Source organism: Musa acuminata, chromosome BXJ2-7, assembly GCF_036884655.1.
Source record: "Musa acuminata AAA Group cultivar baxijiao chromosome BXJ2-7, Cavendish_Baxijiao_AAA, whole genome shotgun sequence".
Taxonomy (NCBI): domain Eukaryota; kingdom Viridiplantae; phylum Streptophyta; class Magnoliopsida; order Zingiberales; family Musaceae; genus Musa; species Musa acuminata.
In genome coordinates, this window is record NC_088344.1 from 6,702,046 (window position 1) to 6,724,022 (window position 21,977).

General features: G+C 36.3%; 2 protein-coding genes across 4 annotated transcripts; both read right to left on the reverse strand.

Annotated features, from left to right (window-relative positions):
• On the reverse strand, positions 1-5,724 carry LOC135616891 (nuclear speckle RNA-binding protein A-like). Its single transcript, XM_065116620.1, has 6 exons — positions 5,565-5,724; positions 4,012-4,124; positions 3,679-3,928; positions 3,526-3,587; positions 676-757; positions 1-379 (listed from the first exon to the last, which is right to left on the reverse strand). The coding sequence occupies exons 1-6, from the start codon at positions 5,572-5,574 to the stop codon at positions 285-287; spliced, it is 612 nt and encodes a 203-aa protein (XP_064972692.1). The 5' UTR covers positions 5,575-5,724; the 3' UTR covers positions 1-284.
• A 935-nt stretch (positions 5,725-6,659) lies between these two features.
• LOC135585808 (uncharacterized) lies at positions 6,660-20,331 on the reverse strand. Of its 3 annotated transcripts, none has more exons than XM_065116623.1 (13): positions 20,097-20,331; positions 18,312-18,486; positions 17,082-17,165; positions 15,969-16,210; positions 15,632-15,872; positions 15,417-15,496; positions 15,093-15,177; positions 11,540-11,671; positions 11,346-11,459; positions 10,848-10,892; positions 9,130-9,245; positions 7,335-7,385; positions 6,660-7,222 (listed from the first exon to the last, which is right to left on the reverse strand). In XM_065116623.1, the coding sequence occupies exons 1-12, from the start codon at positions 20,297-20,299 to the stop codon at positions 7,346-7,348; spliced, it is 1,557 nt and encodes a 518-aa protein (XP_064972695.1). In that variant the 5' UTR covers positions 20,300-20,331; the 3' UTR covers positions 6,660-7,222; positions 7,335-7,345. The 3 variants fall into 3 exon arrangements, with proteins under 3 accessions (XP_064972695.1, XP_064972693.1, XP_064972694.1); XM_065116621.1 differs by having other exon boundaries at positions 9,110-9,245; XM_065116622.1 differs by having other exon boundaries at positions 9,164-9,245; positions 20,097-20,329.
• Between the last annotated feature and the right edge of the window lie 1,646 nt (positions 20,332-21,977).

Consider the following 21,977-nt stretch of genomic DNA (forward strand, 5'->3'; position numbering starts at 1 on the left):
TGCCAAGCAAGAAAAGGAGGCTGGGTGAGAGCAGTGTGTCAGCCAGCTCCTGATGTATATGTGAGACAGAGATTAGCGAATCATTTTGTAATCAAGTGTTGTTGGTACATTCATTCATATCATCAGTAGGATCATTTGGTTGCATGACTAATTTGGTGCAGAAGCTACCTGGATATCATGACATGACACGACACAGAGGTCATTCCAATCAGAAACAGATAACCATCTTGAAAGATGTACATCTTTGAACTGTAAGAGTGGATCCAATATGACTTCCCCTATCTCTAGGCATCATGAACGGAAGCTGGGCGGAAGGGGAACTTTACTAGTTGGATTCTCAAGACCGGTGCATCTGGTTTCTTATCATCGAACTTGTATCCTGCATGATAAATTAGGAACTGTGCAATTACGACCAAATTCGTACCATCTATTTTCCATTCATTTTATACACAACAAGGTAATCTTGCATAAGATCAACTAGCTACATGTAGCAGAAAAATACTTAAAAGAGCTCAATTTTATCTCAATTCAATAGAAACATGCCAATCGTATAAACTATTAATAATGCAAACTGACACCTGTATCCGGACTAGTTTCGAGGGTACCAAGTGCATAAAATATCAGGAACTTCTAGACAATCACAAACAGAGTATGAAAGTACCATGAAAAGTTTACCTTGGAGAGCTTCTAGTGCAGTCAAAGCACATTTGGCATTGTCAAACTCCACAAAACACAGAACTCTAGCCTTGTCCCCGGTCTGCTAGCAGTTTTCAGAAACCAAGTTAAATTGTTGAAAATATAAATCAGAATACTTAATCATATCTTTCTTTTGAAAACTTGCAACTACATTTTGAAAGAAAAAAGGTTGTTGTAAGCTTATATTAAACTTAATTTCATAGATTCACAGGTGAGAAATTGAAACAGATACAAGGTATGAAATTTTAGATAGTCATTTAAAATGACACATTTCTGTTAGATAAATTATCATCAGTCATTGGAAAAAAAACTATCATCAATCACATGAAGTGAAAAACAATATTTGTATACCAATGACATGCCAAAAGTAACAGGACTTTTCAATTTTAAAATTGGTAATTGATAAATGCAATAAGAAATAATTGAGACTTACAACTTTGTTGTTATTGTTGTTATTGTTGATAAACATAATAAGAAAGAAAAATTCACATGGCCTAGTAGATTTGACTAATAAGGCACTTGAACAACTATAAATATTTTGGTAAAAAAGTTCTACATTATGAATTTCCATTTGTGAATCCAATGTAATTACTTCTAAATTGTGTCATCAATAGCAAGTACTTCATCTGCTTAGCATGAATGGTCATAAGCGGCTAGAGTAAGGTATCTGTTTGATAGTTTATAGTGATAATGTTCCATAATCCTAAGGCACCAGAGAAGAATATGATAACATTAACTTCAAATACAGGATAAATGTTACATCTCTGTTAATAACCCACAATAAGGATGATTTTTCTTTTTTCTCTTTTTTTTTTTGTGAATGGGATCAACTTCAAAAAAAAAAAAAGTGTGGTGGTCAACCAAAACTTTCAAAAGAAGAAAAGAGGGGGGTAAAGGAGCATTAGCAATATGTCTTCCAAAAGTTATCTAATGCATTTCACGATGGGCTTATATACAAGAAGTCAAGAATAAACATTTAAGAGCGGTACATATTGTAGATCCTGTCAGCATCAAGTTCAAAACCAAGCAAAGGATGGAAAGAAAACTTAGCAAATGTTGATTGGCTGCAGAAGGAAACACTCAAGTATGGTATGCAAGTTTTCATGACTGCACACCCTCTAATCAACTTCATTACTTTGAATCTGAGAGTAAAACCACCAGATCATCAATCAGAACAAGGACATAATCTAGTTTGATATGAAATTAGAGGAACTAAAATTCTATGTTCTTCATCGCATGAAAATGGGCCGACAAACATATCCAGACCCATGGTAACCTGATCAGCCTGATTGGGGTGGGTTTTCCCTGGTTGGCTGGACTTCGAGGAAACCCAATCTTCTATCAACAGAATAAAGGCAGGATTGGCATATGCATTCTGCAATAGTGCCTTGTGTCAATTTCTTGCCATCCCCTCGCCCTCCACAGAATCCCTTCTAGTAATTAGTGTACCATTTGCTTCTTCCCCTCACAGTGTTCAGCTACCTTCTCTTCTCATATGTGCAAGTACCATCACTTGAAGATTGGCACATGGCAAGTTCTTCCAAAACACTCTACCGGTTGAAGGATCACCCCAACCCAAAATGGTAAAGGAAAGAAAACAAAATAAAATAGTAAAAGTGGATGGCATCAAGGAGTGGTAGGTGGCATTGTTTGCCTTACAACATCAGCCCTCTTCTCAACAAATTTGGATTTTGCCTTTCTTTTCTCTTTTTTTTTGGCTTTTTTTGTGGCTGCTGGGACACCAACAGAAAGGAGTCTACTATTCCCTGTGGCCTTTAATATTCAATTACAAAAATACTGTTAGCTTTTGATTCTTCTGTTGGAATGAGAAACCCAATTGATACACAAATGTGTGAAAATAGGAAAGAAACAATATGTCGGCACATCTGGGAAGAATGGAGGAAAGCAAATACTGAAGAGAGAAGGGAAAATTGAGAATGAAAAAATCCTCAACTAGCTATCCTGCCTTATCATTCTTAACAATAAAACATACTATACTTAATAGATGAAGATCTTTATACCAAATGACCTAAAAAAAGGATATATGTCATTATGTTGTTAAACAAAAGTTGGTAAAAGGTTGTCTTAACAGTGGATCAAGATAGAGGCAATGAAGAATCTAGCATGGCTTAAAATACCGAACCTCATATTGTGAAAGGTGTTATCGTGTCTTTCTCCAAAAATCTCAAGTTGAATTAAAAATACCAAACTTCAGATTGTGAAAGGTGTTATTGTGTCTTTCATTTAGAAAGGAAGATGCAGATAGATACAGGAGTAGAATTTTATGTCAAAGTTTTGGTTTTTACAGTACATAAATCTCTCAAAATCATAACCAGGATGTTACACATAAAATAATACATTGATACACTTTATTGTTTGAAGCATCAATCCACTGGAAACTATCAGAATACTAAGATTTGCACAATCTAATGCCACTTGCCTGAGGTTTTGAAACTAATCACTGTTAGGTTTGCTTGTTCCATAAGACCACTTATGGATATATAACACAAAGTTCCACATATATAAATAGCTCCAGCAAGAAAGGGTTTTTAGATTACTGAATGAATCAGGAAGGAGGAAAAAGTGAAAGAAAACTTTAAACTGAAACTGCAACCTGTTTGCAGACAAAAATATTATCTGATAGTACCATAAATTGATTTTAAAGGAATTTTCCGTCAATTGTTGCAAATTGACTACATCAGCAAGTAGGAAAAGTTCTTCTCCAGGACAATCAATCAACAGTAACCAATGACATCCTCAAACTTTTAATTTCTTGTGCACCTTTCTGAAGCTTTTAATAAAAGTAGAGGTAAAGATCAGGAAACATACCCGACGAGGCTCCTTGTGCACAACTCGAATTTCCTTGAACCCAATAAATGGGCGAAACAAGTCTTATAAGACATACTTAAGGATTAACAAGGAAGAAACAAAACCAGAATCATGAACCAAGGCCATGAAGACAAGTTAAAGCAGCAAGGATACGACCTACTTCTCTCCTTGTGCAATCAGTAGGGAGACCATCAACAAAAAGAATGTTGGACTCCTCAGGCGATAGACCATTGGCCACGATGTTATGGTTGATATTTAATGGAACATCTCTTCTTGCTAAAACTGGGCCTTCCAATGCTCTAATGCTATCTCCAGCAGCCAACCCACCAAGCCTGGTCATAACATGACTGCTCACTCCAGCATGATCATCCAACCCATAACTACCAGAACGCAGTGGTAACATCTGAAGAAGGTCCAGACATGATGGGGATCAGTTACCAAAAATATCACCAAGTATGCATTTGTCAATGCTCTGTGAATTCCTACATTGATCCGTGGCAAATCTGGTGTTCCCTGTGAGCCACTCACGTCCCACGTCTGATGGGATGCTGTGGAAGGAGCATCAGATGGAATATAGCCAGGCACAGCAGCTCGTGGATCTATCATAACAAGAGCAGATAATCAATGGACAGAAGCTAAAACCATAAGTTTATCAAACACAACAATAGCTGCATTTAGCACACTAAAGTGAACAAAAATATGCACTTGAAAGGTAGAGGAGCCAATTGCAGCTGCAATAGGTGTCTTGTTTCTCAAGTAGCTTAAATTATGATTGACCCTAACCACTTTCCAATACCTACGTTGCATGATACAAAACGCACCAGCTTTTTTATTCTATGTTGATTTCTTTTATTCCTTTTTAAAGACATATTTTAAGCCTCAAACGAGTCCTCTCCTTTATCCAAATTTATTTGATTCTCTTAAACACATCTTGTCCAAATGAGAGAAGCATATCCTACAACTACTATCTGTCTTTTATAGGAGTGGCTACATTCTCAGGCGAGCATGTCCTATATTCACAAGGATGTCAACCTTCTGATGCAAAATGAACTCATCACTGGAAAGGCAGGAGGGTGAAGAGAAAGTATCATAATTCCATCTTCATCATTATGAGGTTAAGTTCATGCAAATACCAAACTGAGTGTCCTACAGTGATTTTATAGGATTACATCAATTACATATTTGTTGCTTCAACCTTTGTTAAAATAACTTGAAGATGCAAGAAGTGCAAGAAATCATTCTTGAACAGAGTAGTCAAAACTTGACAAACATATTTCCTCTCACCTAAAGCATGAGGACAACAACAATGTAAAGTTCTAATAAGTGAAAGCATGTCAATTCCACAAGCATGTCAAGCATAGAAGATTGACAATCTGATCTCGATCAGGTAGGCTATGTAACCTAAACACTGCCTCAGAAGAACCTCCATGGGCACCTCAAGCATGTCAATTCCACCATCCATCAGAACCTCCATACTTCTACTATCTAAAAACGCACCATCTTAAAACGTTTATTTATTAATTTTTTACTTTTTGAGAAAAGTTGTGTAACTTCTAATAAGTGAAAGCGATTTTTAAAAAATCAAAAAGTTAAAACAGTCTCTTCCAGTGTTCAAATTGGTTACAACCCTAAATTATTTCACTCTTTCCCTCCCGCTCAGAAGAAAGAGTACATCACATGACGCACGAAGAGAAATAAAATACTCTGGCAATAGAAGACCTGATCTAACTCCAAGTTGTTACCTTTCATTTCAGAGTTACCGCACCCCATCAGAACAATATAATGCTCTAGGGTCAATCCATTGCTCTTCCACCACTCAAACCAAATAAAGGAACGCCAAGAAATCAAGCTCTCGGCTGATCGAACAGCCAAAAATCTAAAAAAAACAAAGTATTTAAAATAAAAAAAAATCAATTCTTATCCCCTTCTTCGGCATTACCCTAAAATGGCGCTCCTCGTCGCACTTAGCTACACATACACACACACAGAAGGCACGGTTGAGAGAGAGAGAGAGAGAGAGAGAGAGGGAGAAGGGTCACCTCTTTCCATCGAAGGGTGCCTCCAGTAAGGATCGGCGATCGCCGCAAGAAAAAATCACAGGGGACGGCGGGGCTGCAACTACAGGAGACCGGAGGCAGGGAAGAAAAAGAGGGTGCGGAATCCGTGGATTCGTGTCCATCACGCTTTATGATTGGCTCGGAGAATCCCGTTGATCTGCTTTAAGATCCACACTTTGATCCAGGGGATACCTCACTTTATTGAGTCGTGCGGAGACCGGATCGCCGCTTTGAGATCATGACCTGGACCTACGGACGGTCAGATTTCGTCCACTACGATCAGCGATTCAAGACCCGGTAAACGGCTAGATGTCTACCACGCCCAACCATGCTATCTTTGCATGGCACATCAACAATGCTATGTATATATATACATATATATATATACATATGTACATATACATATATATATGTACATATATATATATACATACATATATATATATACATACATATATATATATATGTATGTATGTATGTATATATATATATATGTATGTATGTATGTATGTATATATATATATATATATATATATATATATATATATATATATATATATGTATACGTTGACCTGATGACAGATGTATTTTTTGCATTGAGCTTTCAAGACTCTATGTCATATAGCTTCAAGAGAAGAAAAAGCTAAGAACAATTAAAGCTGCTTGCAAAAAGTTAGAGGCCACCCCAATGTGAAGCTAAATATTAATAATGCTTAGCCTACCTTAATTCTTCAAAGTTGGACAATGAGAAGCCTGCGTAACCCAAACACTTGGATTGGATCCTGTTTGATATAAAAGTGACAAATAAGTGTTTAGGCAATAATTTCCACAAAAATCCACCAACTTCATATTAACATCTTCAGTTGAAAAGTATAGTCAATGAAGGTTGTTTTGGTTAGGAAGCAACATTCAAATAACAGAAACATGAGTTGCCAGTATCATCACAATCTTAAGAAAAGTCAAAATTTCTTTTGACATTAATACTTGCTCTCTAGTCTGTCAGAATATGAAACATCATGCAGGAAAGACTTATCACATACCTTCTAAGAAATAAATTAAATTGCTGGAGCAAGCTCATGGCAATCACAGTGAACATATACTTGTACTAAGGCAAAAATGATATCACAAATAATGTGCGGTTCAACAAGACACTAACGAAACTAAAATTCCTAGAATACACATCGAACAACACCAACATATCCGCAGCGTGCACAAAGTATTATCATGTTGTCATCGAAGTAAATCCAGATAGAAACTGCCACAAGAGAAGGCATGTTTTGTCTGCCAACCTGGGCAGCCGGGACAAATAAGTGCGCACAGCCATCTCTTGTCTCAGCCACCGTAAATACTGCAGCATTTTGGCTTTTCTTCTAGACATCCATTAATACACTACTGTACAAATTAAAATTTGGTTTGGTTCTACAAAATGTCAAGTAGATAGCCTATCAGGACCTCGGAATTGGGCAGACCTGACTAAAAATAAGCAGGTAAGTCCAATAGCCACATTTGGTTGGGCATGTGTCCGGATAAACCCCTCAATGGATATGTGAATTATGGGGACATTGCATCCCCTGATGAAACCATGTCCACATCAGTATTCCCTCCTGTTGATTTCCTTGCATTGTCCGTGACTGAGTCACCTGGCAAAGCAAAGAAAAAAATCCAGTATTAAAAATAAAGAGAGCAACGTGAAGTTGAATCATGCATGACATAAAAGAGTAGAATAAGTAGAAAATGTCCCCCACAAATTACCAAATATAGAATCAATTGATGGTCGCTTCGGTGACAAACTTCTTTTTGAATCTGCATATTATAATTGGTAAATACATGGTTTAGTGATGTGCTGGTTTAGACAAACAAAAGCTAAAACTGCAAAGACATAAAGAAACCAAAACAACATAACCTCGATAACTGAAAAAATATCGTTCTAATCTCATCTTACTGTTACATCCAATGGTACATCCATAACCTCAGCAATCAACCACATGCCATAATGCAACAACGATATATATAACCAATGGTATCATCAGTGCTGGATACTGGACAGAAACCAACATACAGTGCAGGTAAGCTACCATATTTCACATAGTTTAAATGTCTGCAGATGCTATTTTTATGTTCAAATGGAAAGATTAATCTGGAAAAGCAAGAGTGAAGTTTGGAGCAAATGAAACGTCGACTATTATGAAACGGATAATCTAAATATTTTGGCTGATGAATATGCAGTTCGACTAATCAATGACTTTTGCATGAAGTCAACAATCTAAATAACTTAATAATGTAGGATTTCCTTCACGTATGATAAAAACATGAGGGGAAAGGAAAAGAAGACCAAGAAATACCAAAACAATAAAAGTGAAGATGCAAGGGTCCTTTTAGAGATTGAGCATAAATAAAACGTGAAGTAATCTCCATAGGCTATTCAATCTAAACAAAATAGACAACCAACATTCACATGTAGATAATGCCAAGACCAAAAGATGAATCAGCAAACACTTTCAGAGTCTTTAAGTAATTGGATAATACAAGACCTCAACTTCTAGCTAGAACAATTTATGGATTGCATCAGAAGTGAAGGTAGAGGTTGCATGGACCAGAAGATGAATCAGTGAAGACTTTCAGAGTCAAGGTGTCGGATAATACAAGACTTAAACTTCTAGCGAGAACGGTTTATGGATTAGATCAGATGTGAGTGCATCAAGAATTAGATTACATGATAATAACTTCATCATCATTTCATTTAAACTCTACTGAGTGGATCAGCTGATCTAGACAGCTCATCCACTACTTAAGTGAGATATATTCATCTCTTGTTCAAAAGATGCACATAACCTATGAGCTGGTAAATAATATCATGGCTGAATTAGTCTCTGCAAAACAGCAACAATTCTCTTAATCTTTTCTTTTAAGAAGCTTATATATCATCTTCTATCCGCTTGATGTATGCCAAAGCCTCCACAAGATAATGTCTACCCAAAATTTCTGCTGGAAATGTGAATCAAGATTCTTCTGACAAGCCAGGTTGCCCAGTCTAATTGAAGAAGAAAATGTTCACCATCCAATTTTGTTAACTATGTTGTGAACTGGATTACCAAACGACTAATGACTATCATTAAGGTACTATTTTGATAAAAGCATGCAATCTTACTGTCTCTCCTTAAGCTTATCCCTCCTGTTCTCTCCTTCAAAGGGAGGGAAAGATGAAAACCGCACAAAGCAAAACTAGAGATGCTTTTTAACTAATCTTTTCATGTGTTGAACAATGGCCACCATCTTCTGGCATCAGAAATTGCAGTTCAAGAAAAAACATTCCATCTATCACGGGCAATGAATTTTGTTCCATCTTTCATCGCCATTTTTGCCTCTTTAAATTAGCTTCTATATTTTGTAGTTTTAGAACCCATTATTGCTTTTTTTTTCCACCTTTCAAAATACAGCATACCTGATTATGAAAACAGAATGAACATATGCAGATATATATCAAATAAAAGAACTGATCAAATATTTGGTGACAACAAGATCATAACTGCAATAAAATGAATTAAACCTCCAATATCCTGTGGAAAGGATAGTTTTAATACCAAGAGATTTTAACCCTTTCACAGCATCAAAGTTCTTGTAAGTATATCCAACAAAGCTCAAATCTTGTGGATTTAGCAATTTCTGTTAAAATATGTTCCAACAATGAGTCAGCAAGTTTCACAAGAAGCACATTAAAAATTAATATGATGAAAAAAAATGAAAAAATGATAAATAAGTGCAAATTATAAACATAAGGATCAACAGAACTCTCACATCAAGTGCCCTTTATATTAAAGACAATTTTCAGATATTGCAAATGATACAAATGGTAGAATAAGTGCAAGTGGAGTGTTGACAAATCATCAACTAACCTTAGATTAAAAGACAATTTGACAAGAGATATAACAAAAGTGATCCAAGAAGATACAGTCATAAAAAGGAAGATGTCAAATAAACATGTGATGTCACCACAAAAGATAGGAGACCAGCTGTTTGCAAGTGCAGAAATTTAGGGATGACACCGATTAAAGGAGAAGATGAAGGAAACTAACTTAAGGTGATATGACATATTCAAAGAAGTTATATAAATACACTAGTAAAATGAGATAAGCTAATACAGATTTGTAGTGCTAAAGGAGCTAGCTAACAACCAAATAGGATTTGTACAAGAAAAGAGATGATAAGCTCTAACTGGTGATATTGCCCAAAAAACCAACTCAATAGCAGAAAAGGATCCATGTAACTGCACTCCAATGACTAGGAAATCTCAGTTGATATCATTGTTTCTTGACCAGTGCTGACGGATGGAGAGAAAAATCATGCCCACTCTTAACAAATTGCTGAGAGGGTGATTACTATTCTTGTCCTTACTAACTGTCCTATAGGTGAATAGATAGATCACATTGTGACATTCTAGTAAAAGAACTTGTAATTTTGTCAGGTAAAAGAAGCATATCATATATCACAAAATGTCAGGTAATTCTGGTAACCAAGCAAGGTAGCTAGTGGTTCAACATAATGTATCAGAAGCACAGACAACAATTATGTTGAATAACTCTAATGTCACACTTAATGCAATTATTATATGAATAGTTGATACACTGGATGATGGCCAAATTAATCCTCCAGCAGTAAAGAATCTCTAGGTGATCCATTTTATAGACACTGATAAAACTAAATAATTCTGACAAGAAAACTTTAGGTGATCCGTCTTATTGAGACTGACAAAACTAAATAATTCTGATAAGAAAACTTTAGGCAATCCATCTTATTGACACTGATAAAGCTAAACAATTATGATAGGTAGATTTAGTGACAATTTCTATGATGAAAATGTTTTCAAATTTGAAGAGGTACAAATACGTTGTGGTGGTGAATGCACACAAAAAATGGCCTCCTCTTATGACCACTTCATCAGAAAAAATAGGATTTAATCTTATCTATTATCAAGATTGACAAATGGATGTAGTAAGCTACTTTTACCCACTAAAATTTACTGGTTTAAGACTGCATTTTTGTAGAACTATAGAAGAAAGGCATAATTACAATTTACAGTCAACTATCCATCTGTTCATTTGCTCAATTCTTTGATACTTACCACCAAATTCCCAATTAATGAATGCCAATTTAATTAAGTTTTCCAAACGAATCTATACCACAGTAAATCAGAAACTAAATGTATCAGCATATACGTTATTTTTATGACCAATGAATACTAAGAAAATACTCTTGTAAGTTGCACACCTTCCTTGTAGGCCCAGATCCGCTTCTTGCTGGAGGAGGATCCAACTGGATCACATACCAAAAATATAACAAAAGGTGAAGTTCAGAATAAGAAAATTCAAGAATTCAATATTTCATTGCTAATAAACCATTTAAAACATATAATTTTGGAAAATAAATAGAAAAAATTAACTAATAATAGAAAGCAACGGCTGTGAGCAAAGAATTGGGACATATAAGATCAAGTCCAAAATGGAGTCTGAACTAGAAAATGCTTGCAGGATGTATAACAGAAAATCTGAGTACATTAAATAGTGAGCATATCATATAATTTTAAGGTTTTGGAACGGAACACAGGAGCTGGGAGAAGAAATGTGAAATCAAAGTGGCATTGTTTGCTAGATGCTAATTAATCAGCTTCAGTTTTGTAATGACTATAAGCATTGAGAAAGTAAGTGAAAAGAACTAAACTATGATTCACAAGCAATAAAAAAATAATAACTTCAGGTTAAGACATACGTCATCAAACTTCAAGAAGTTCTGAGTATCTAATTCGCCATTAACTTCAGGTTTAAATGCTGCATCCATTTCATAAAGTTTATCCCACACAACACCTTTGAACCAAGGATGAGCCTGAAAAAGTACAATTGTCAACAATTTATAGAAATCAAATAAAGATTATAATTTCATGAATTTATCTACTTTAAAATTACCTTTATTTGATCTACCCCTCCACTGCCAAGTCTGTGCTCAACGTCACATAATAATCTACAAATAAGATCCTTTGCCTCAGGAGACAACCTTGTATCTTCTGGAAATCTCAAATGGTTTCGCCAATGCACAATCTAAAATAATGGTAAACAACTTTGAGAAACAGGACAGAGGATGTCTTTTGTAGTTAAAGGCTTAAAGCAACCATGAAAATGCAATATCCAGAAGTTGCTCTAATTCACAACTTAGGAGATGTTGCCATCATATGATATAAAGCTGGTTTTTGCATCACATATGACATCCCAGCAAACAGAACTTACAAGATAACACATCATTATAGCAGCAGCATATATAACATATTTGCAAAAAGAACTTATAAGAGAACAACCATAATCTTGTAAAACATGCTAGAATAGAGACACAATGTGGAAACATATATTTAGAATCAACTAGTAACCATTTAGTTGCTTAGATGCAGCATGACTTGAAAACATTCCTATGGTACCTACACAGTCTATTCCAGTCAATTTATTTATTTATTAATTTGAGCAATTTTAATCACAAAACACCAATGCAACATGCTTATGTCAGAAGTATAAGGTCAAGCTATGCTCAAGCTTGATTTAAGCATTAATTCACTAGTTTGAGATGTTCTAAATAGGTAAACGTTTGAGCTCTGGTTAAACAAGTAGAAGCAGCAATGTGCATTATTTAAACATGAACAAGAGAATTCAGCTCAGCTAGTAGGCAGTTTAAAGATAATTTTATTTTACAGATGCTTGATCACCCCTGTTTCTACCGCCTCTCATCTCATACACGTTGACAATATTTGTTGGTAATAACAGTTTTTATTTCGAAATGCAAATCTATGTCAATGTGTATATGTCATCCAATGACAATTTCGGACCTATCCCATCTAACCCAAATTTGCTGATGCCAGTTCACTACATAGGATCACTTTCTACTCATGAAGGCTTTAAATACCAGAAACAAAACCCAATCTTATTAGAGTTTATTTTTCGAAATTGGCAAGGATACCAAGGACTAGATACCACACTGTTTAGTAAGCTGGGTTTCTGTTGTGTTAATGTCACCACCCGAGCCTGATGGGCTAACTAACCTATCAACTTCGTTTGGTCTAAACCACTGACCAAAATGTTTAAGCTGAAATTGATAATAGTACACTCATCAGACCCTTATAAGCCAATCTTAATCTTGCCCACTTTCGATGTGAGACTAATCAGGGGTGTTACAATCACCCCCACTCAAAGGCTTGACGTCCTCGTCAAGGCTCAACACAACCCAAATCAAGCCCTAGCATAGTGCATGTGAGACGTAGCCTAGTGGTGGCTCCACGCCGTGACGAGTCCCTACTCGAGCCCCCTCACCATGCCCAAATGCTAGGTCGACTATGATACCAAATGTCACGACCCGAGCCTGATGGGCTAACTAGCCTATCAACTTCGTTTGGTCTAAACCACTGACCAAAATGCTTAAGCTGAAGTTGATAATAGTACACTCATCAGACCCTTATAAACCAATCTTAATCTTGCCCACTTTCGATGTGGGACTAATCAGGGGTGTTACAGTTAAAACTTAATATATTATGGTTTAGTATACTAAACCACATTTATATAATTAATTACTTACCAGGTTCTATGCCTTCAACAGCCTTCACCCTCATGGGGCTAAATCTTTATAATAAGCATGGAAGGCTTCCACCATGTTCGACACGTGTTAATGTGTTGATTCATAAGCATTCCTCCCCAATTCTCGGAGAGTAATTTGAAAATGTTAACAATTCAAAATGTTTCCTGAACCTACCAAGTATGGACTCAGTTCTTAGTTATCCACATTCTCCATTCTTCATCCCACCATAACCATGTAATGTTTCCTCTTGCCAAATTTATTCTTTAAAAAAATGCTTTTTCCTCCTAAATGAGATATAATGGTCCACATTAAGTCAAAGTAAGTACCTGAATACAATTTTTTAATGTTCTATTTTCTTGATAGTCGAATTGCAACACAATATACTTACAACTAAATAATTTCTGTGCAGTAAGTCTAACTGGTGCAAGAGTGGTTCAGATTAGGTCTAGCTCAGGACTTCAAGCTAATTTGAGACTCGAATAATATCAAACATAGGCTGTTTTTTCTAATTCTCTATAATTTCCAGGTGGGCTATCATTATTTTTCACTCATTATTCAATGTTGCTCTTCAATTTTTAGACTTTTTTTGAGAAGTTGTGGCGCTAAGGATTCCTACTTCAGGAATTTGAGTTCACAGATTTCTGGAGGTCTGTCTATCTGAAATTTTGTTGGATTCAACTTCTTAGAAAGGTTGTCCAAGAGATAATTGACATTAGAAGCCTAGTTTAATCAAGAATAGGGTTTAATTCCTTTAAGGGTCATACAACTGATTGTCACGGATCTGATTTATGGATGAGTAACTTGTTTTGGTTGATGATGGCCAGGTATTTCACTCTTTTCTCGTTGATCTTTCTTCTCAAAGAACATTCCCCATTCTTTTTAACTTCCTTCCCATTTGCAGCTAAATTGTCCGAGGTCATCTTCCAGAAAAGAAATAAACTGGTATTATTCTCTTAGCTGGCCATCAAGCTTTAGTGTCTTATATTAGATCAGCCACAAATTTGATCAGATTTAACCTTAAACCTCTCTTATGGTACCCTATCTTGCAACCTCCTGCCTTCTCCCATTATCTCTCATAACAAAAGAATATGGTTATTTAACTTGTTGTTTGAATAGTAAATACTTTGTTGTAGTAGGTCTCCAAGTCAGCTTAGAGAGACTGAATATGATTTTCTTTATAATTTGTCATGAATGGATACTTGTCCATGTCTTTTCAAGATAAAGGATACTGTAACTGTAATATGATTTGTTGGTAGTACAGTTAATCAAATGAAAATAGGTGCATATTTTAATATCTGAAAACTTGAAGATATGAGAATATGGAGTTAACAGAAACAACCTAGGAAATATCTTCAGTAAAATGACACTCTTAGATATGAACAATGTGATTTATTATGCACTATGACAAAGCAAAATAAGTGTAAAATGCACAGTGAGTGAAATAAATAAAGTCAGTATGTATCAGATGTTATATAACAAGTATGTGTTTTTCTCTTTTAGCTCATGAAAGTGCTCAAAGAAGAATCCGCACCACTAAATGATATAAAAGTGGAGCTTGAGATAAAAAGGAGAAAAAAAAATAGTTATGAGAATGTAGAAAGGGGTTGTTCTGTGTAAAAGCATGAACATAGAATAGAGAATGACCAACATCAGCCAGCAGATGGAATATGTAAGAATGCAATTGTTGAAAATTTGATAGAACGATATTTCACAAGTTATGAATGACACCTAGACATAGTCTGAGTATCAAAAAGGATCAATAGTGACATGCTATTCAAGTCTTTGTGGTAGCCTTTGCAAACTTATAACATCCTAAGAAACTGCAAGCACACCGAGAAGTTTCATAAAAAAGGAAAGTCTTTATAAATGACTGGTCTATAAAGCTCTGAGATTTAGCAGATTAACCTTACGACATGTAGTTATTGGATCATCGGAATAGAATGGTGGATAACCAACAAGCATCTCATACATTATTGCACCCAAAGACCACCTGCAATATTTCCACAAGTAAATGCCAATGAACCTTTTTCACCACCATGTAATGTATTTCATCAACATAAGAATGCAGAAATAGAAAGTTGACACAGATCTTAATAGTTTAGATTAGTTGATAAACGTTTGCAACAAAAGATTCTAATTTCATTTACAGTTGAAAGATATAAATCAACATTCCTAAACAGAACCATCAGAACATGGTTTAGGTGGGTTTTAATTTTAGCATTATCATACCAATCACACTCCATGCCATATCCTTTCTTCAGTAACACTTCTGGAGCAATATAATCTGGTGTTCCAACTGTGGAAAATGCCTAAAAAGAGAGGTCGATCTTATCATAGTTATATGCCTTGGATATAAATACTACAAGCAGTAAACTAAAATGGACAGAACAGTCACGGCACAAACATTCTTTCAGGATAGAGATCAAGCATTTTAGAAGATGTACCAGCGTCCTACGATTCATCTGCCAGTGCTGCAGTTGTTCATGGGGGCTTTTCCACCTTCTAGCATTTTTTGTATCCGGAATTCCATCAATATCCATCGACTCCCTAAGATTTTCATCACTCATGGGTTCATCTTCGTTCAATGTTGAAAGCTTTGAACAATCAATTGGCTTACACAAGCCAAAGTCTGACAACTTCATGTGACCGTTTTTGTCCAAAAGAAGATTGTCAGGTTTTATGTCCCTGCAAACAATATATATGTATACATCATATCAATAATATACAGCAAGATGATGACCACAACAATCATCTGATCAGATGAAATCTATGATGTGTGACCTGTGAATATAATTGTGTTTATGAATGGATTCTATGGCCAACACACTCTGAGCAATGTAAAATCTAGCCACGCTTTCAGTTAAGGTATCCTCTCTGATAAGCAGGGTCATCATGTCCCCTCCAGGAAGATATTCCATAATTAGGTAAAGGTATTCAGCATCTTGAAATGAGTAGTAGAGTTTCACAATGCAGTGGCTAGCAACTTCAGCAAGCAAGTTTCTTTCAGCTCTTACATGCTCCACCTAAAAGAAAATATGATGAATCATAAGTACAATAAATGAATCTATCCAAATGGGAGGCAAAATGTTATAGCATGACAACAAACAGTGCCAGTTACTATTACATAAACCTCTAGTTACTGTTTGTATACAAAGAAAAAGTTACATCACAAGAAAAGTAATCTGATGCTATAATAATCTTAAACAGTGGAGCAATGCGCATAAAGAAATGAATGGTAGAGTTTAACAAAAAAGAGACAACTACGAAGATAAATATAGAACACATAGTAGAAAAAGTTTGACAGCGATTATGGACAGCACCCAAACAACCTTTAGACATTTACTTTTACTTCATGATCAAAAGTTTACAAATACAAACTCATAACAGATTCTTTACATGAAAAACTATTTCTATACTCAAAATGTCCCTTGACTCCAAGCACTTACAAATCTATAGACACAATGTTTCATCTGAATATGTTTTGCCAAAACTTCAGGTAACCTTGGCCACGCATATCTTAGATGGAAAATATTACAAGTTTCACACTGTAAGGATATCGAAACTAGTTACAAAGACTTTCAGAAGGTTACAAGTACAAAAAAAGAGATATATACTATGAAACTTAATAAACTGTGATGAATCAAAAATTATTCAAGGCATTCAGAAGGTTAGAACAAGCAATCATAAAAGGTTGTCAAATTTATTACAGGCATTTGGAAGGCTAAGACAAATTCCCATGGACGTAAAGTAGAACACTAAGACCTAAGTACAACATAGATGAAAAGGTTGAAATCATTAAACTTCCATAAACTCTAGGATCCTATGACATTTAAAGAGGAAACACATCAAAAAATTTGTTACACATACTACAAATAACTGACATGCATTAATTACCTGACCCCTGCTAACCATTTCAGATTTCTTCAGTTTTTTCATGGCATAAATATTCCCAGAGGACTTCTCCCGACAAAGTCTGACCTGTAGTTAGTAAATTGATAAGAATCCAAATGTAAGCAATATAAAGTAGCATGTTCATTTGGCAGGTTGTATGTGATTCTGCAATTTGTGCTAAGCTCTTTGACCTAATTTGCATAAATCAAACATCATAATTTCTAATGCATTTCCTCAAATAGGTGCTGTCTTTCGTGGTGCTAGAGCAATGATTATAAAAATAGATGACAGAGGGAATGTCAAACTTGAAGCATGTCAGTTGACATCTATAATTAATCATGGAACACAAAGAAATAAAATAGCAACAAGCTAGCCCAAATGATTGAGTAATATTTGAAGGCTAAATGATAAATGCCTCAAAGAACAAAAGGTCCTCCATAGTGATGACCCGAGAAAACTCAGATACCAGAACTTGACATACTATGGCCAAACACTATGGGATCCATCTATTAAATTCCAAATTTGATCTAACTAAGTAATGTGATGGGAAATTTATGAAATGTTTGTCACAGCCAGTTGTCAGATTAATGAAAGATCATATAAACACAAAAAAAACCATAAAATTATGTACAGAACTCATGAATTCATCCTAAAGACTGAGACATATTGTAGTCAGCCATATGAGATATACCTGGTAAACCTAATCAAGAATTGAAACTAAGAATACGAAGCACGAGACCTTGAGCAGCAAAAAGAAGGTTAAACCAGTCAATGGATCCGTGGCTACAGAATTAAGTCAATATGTGGGTATGGTGTTATGTCTTTGTAAGTAAGGTCTTTCATAATTACCGATATGAAACAATAAGTTCAGGCACATTATATCTGTTGCATTACAATAATCTAACTGATAAGACTGGGAGATTGTACAGTATGTCCATGAAATTAGCACAAATATCTAAAAGCATTCACAAAGTTTTATCAGTATTTTACATCCGTTTACCAGAAGCTTCCTTTATATTTTCAGAATGACACTTTAACAAATATCTAAAAGAAAACCAAAAGAAAGCCAAGACTAGCAGTTAGTTATTAGTGTCTCTACAGTTACTTTAATTATATGCATTTGGAGAGATCTAATGTCCACATCAAAAGGCTGCAAATTTGCTTGTTTTGGCCAAAAATAAAAGTAAAAGAAAGAGTTTTATTCTTCTAATGAAAAAACATGCAAGCTCAGACCTCCCCAAAAGCTCCTCTCCCGATTATGGTCAGCAGCTCAAAATCATCAACACAGATCTTGTGCCTTTTAAGTCTCATATACTCTGTCTCCTTCCTCTCAAGATCCTTTAATAAACAGAGTTGCTCCTCCTTGGAAACTTGTGAAGAAGCCAATTGTCTCTCCAAGAACCAACGTCTGCATTTCAACTTAAATATCATCAGCCATCAAAATATATGAACTTCTACCATTTTTGCCAAATTATGAGTGTAGACAAACAGTAAAAGAATTGGATGCAAAACAAATTCATGTGTCAATTAACACTCAATAGAAAAGAAAAAAGAAAAGAAAAAGTCTCTACCCCTGAATTACAAATCCTACCTAAACAGTTAAGGCACAAACTTTCTCGTGGAAGCTAATGATAGACCACTTGAACTTTCTATCAAAGGAGATAAAATAAAGCGACAGACCAAAGTTTATTTGTTTGAGAAGGGAAATTTTAAAAAGCTGGTGGGTCAATTTTATATGATCTACATTCAAAAACAAAAAGAACTCCGATGAAGAAGCAATCAAAAAGAAGAGAAAGGCTAGTCCTTGGGGATTAGAACTTTGTCCATCGGTAAAAAAAATAGAAAGTGTCCTCTTGCCAATACCTATATTCACTGAACTTTTAGAATGCAACCATATCGAATGTATCCTGCAATGCAGGTTATGAAAAGGCTAGACTGAACGTATTAACAGTTTTATTAACCTATACAAACAAGTAAGTAACATGAATGACACTTCTCATTAGCAAACATAAAAAGAGCAATATTGATCAGCTCGCTGCCTCTTAAACTCATTTAGGTTATGTACTCATCCCATTTTTTGGAAAAAAAAACAAAAGAAAAGGTTGGTTTCCCCTTTTAAACACCATGGGAAGTTTCAACTTTACAAATTAAGTGGATCTGCTTGCACAACCCGGACTCATGATCTGTTGGAAATCTGGATTGTCATAGAATTTGATGATGCAAAACTTACATATATTTGGTAAAAAGTAGCCGATTTACAGAACTACTAAAACAAACACATGCAAGTAAGTATTCCTAAAGCAAACTCACTTCTTTTATGATATTTTTATGTTGACAAGGATAAGGGAATATAATAAGAAATTTACAGACTATTTGCAACATGGCTGAAAAGTGGGAACCAAACCTTTGTGGCAATTGTTTAATTGTAAATTATCTGGAACACCACAAGTGCTACATTAATGTTGAAGAATTCATGGGTGCACCAAATTGGAAACTGTGAACTGCATCAGCAGTACACAACAATGCTATGCAGGCTGAAGTCACGGCACTAGTAACTATATCACGTTACTTCTAATCAAACAATTACCACGGTTTACCACTCAAATTACTGTAATGGCATACCAAAATCCGGCAAATCTATTAATTAAAACTCTAAAGACGTCGACTTAGCCGAAGACTAGCTCTGGCATTGAATATGGCACCGGCTGAACGTTTCCAACTGCGGCACTCAAATTAGGGGGTGGCCCAAGCAACGAATTCTCCAATCCGTGCTTAGCACATTATGCTGTGTTTCACGAACTGGACGATAACTAAACACATCTCGGAAAATACAGGCCAGGAACTAAATTTGTCCGTCTCTTCACGAATTAATGAATAAACGATCCCGCAAAGCAGTAACAGAATGAGTAGTAAGAAATCCAGCGAAACACAGACCCGAGAAAGCTAAGATCAAGCTGTTCGAGATCGAGGGGGAAATTTCCTAGAAGACAATCGGGCGAAAGGAGGGCGAGGACTAACCGTTCTTTCCGCTCCTGGATGTTCTTCATCTGGTTTCTATAGTGGTTCTCGATGAACTTCTTCGCGGCGGCCACCCGCTCCATCGTCAAGCTCGACCCCACCGCCTCTTCTTCCTCCTCCACCTCCTCCGCCACCGCCGCCAGCCCCCCCGCCGCCGTCGCCGCCTCCCCTACGTTCTCCCTCCCCTCTTTCTCCATCTCCATCTCTCTCTCCCTTCCGACCCTCTCTCTCTCTCCCCCTCTTCTGAGCTCTCTCTCTCTCTCTCTCTCTCTCTGCCTTCTCCTTCTTATTTATTGTATAAATATATAATTCTTCGGGGAAAAAAAAAACCAGCACCGCTTTCGATCTTCCCGCAGCACGATGCGGACGAGCTATCCACCGTCAGATTCCGATCACCCCAAATCTAGAAGCAACAAAAAACCCCGACCAAGCATCAAACGATCAAAACTGTGTCTCACTATGACGAGAGTGCGGACGAACCTACAAAGTTGTCGCCTCGTCTTCTCTTTTAATATGGGGAATCCTTCACATTAGATGTGTCCACGACGAGGTCAGATCACACCAGCGCGGACCCGCTTCGGCGCCGCCTCCTCGCCGTGGATCTACGATCCGACGGCCACGATTCCCCCACCCTGGTTTAGGTGGGCGGAGCATCGTGTCTCCAGCTCACGTCCATGGGGCGATCAGGAGGCACCAACCCGACGATTGGGATCCGACGGCTCCCGGACCGCCTTGCCTGGACCACTCCCGATGTGCTGCCCTGGAACCACACAGCGTTTACCGATTCGCCTCCGAATCAGCAACGTCGGCGAATGATTAGTTGCCGAGTGGCTGTTTGCTGTGTTAGTCCGATGCTTTTCTTTTCGCATAATTAGGGGTTTGATATAGTTGTATATTGATTATTATTGGGTGGAAAGGAAGAAGGTGGGCATCGAATCCAGCTGTTTTTAATTAGCGACTTCGAATAATAATTATTATTATTAATAACAATCTCGTCGGTAGTATGAGTTGGATGTCTTTACGACTTCGTTATTTGAGATTACTGAAGTGCCTATTTAGCAGAGTTTTCTTATTGCAGCAACTTAAATATAGTATTTATAACGAAATAAATTTTTTTGCACATAATATTCTTTTATCATTTTATGATTTATATTCTGCCTTAATGATGTTTATGCTCTTCTTGATCGCCTCTTGATCTGTGATGAAGCGGACAACAGGTCCAATCCTATAAGGAGAAGAGTGTATGCCGTAATATAGCAGAAAGATTGGGTTAATTATTTTTTATCCTAGAAGGATCAACTATCTAAATGTCATTGGTGAGTGATGGCAAATTATTATTGAATTACACTTTACATTAAATTTGTGACAAATTGTCATATATATATATATATATATATATATATATATATATATATATATATATATAATTTTGTAGGCATATATTTACAATATATGTGCATATACATATATTTATTTATAATTTTTATATAGAACAAATCAAGAAAAAAACAATGGTCTCAAAAACAAACAAATAAGCCAGGATAAAAGAAATCCCAAATTGATTGTAGGGCCCACAGTACCTTTCTTTTACCGCTGCCGCTTGAGTCTAAGCAATCGCCCTACCCATGTGCTGGTTGGACAGGCAACGTGGGACCCAACATGGGGTATTTTAATTCCTTTCCGGACATTTTAGGGAAGGAAAAGACGGGCGAAAAGTTTGGCTGGTCTGATCCTGATCGTTAATCACGAGATTAACGGGCTAGGATTGATCATGTGGGAATAAGGGTGGAGCCCTGCTCGAGGACCAGGCCATACTTTCCCCACCAATAGGAATCGTCCTACGTGTGGGCCAGCGATGTAGAACTCGCCCCGTGCGATTTT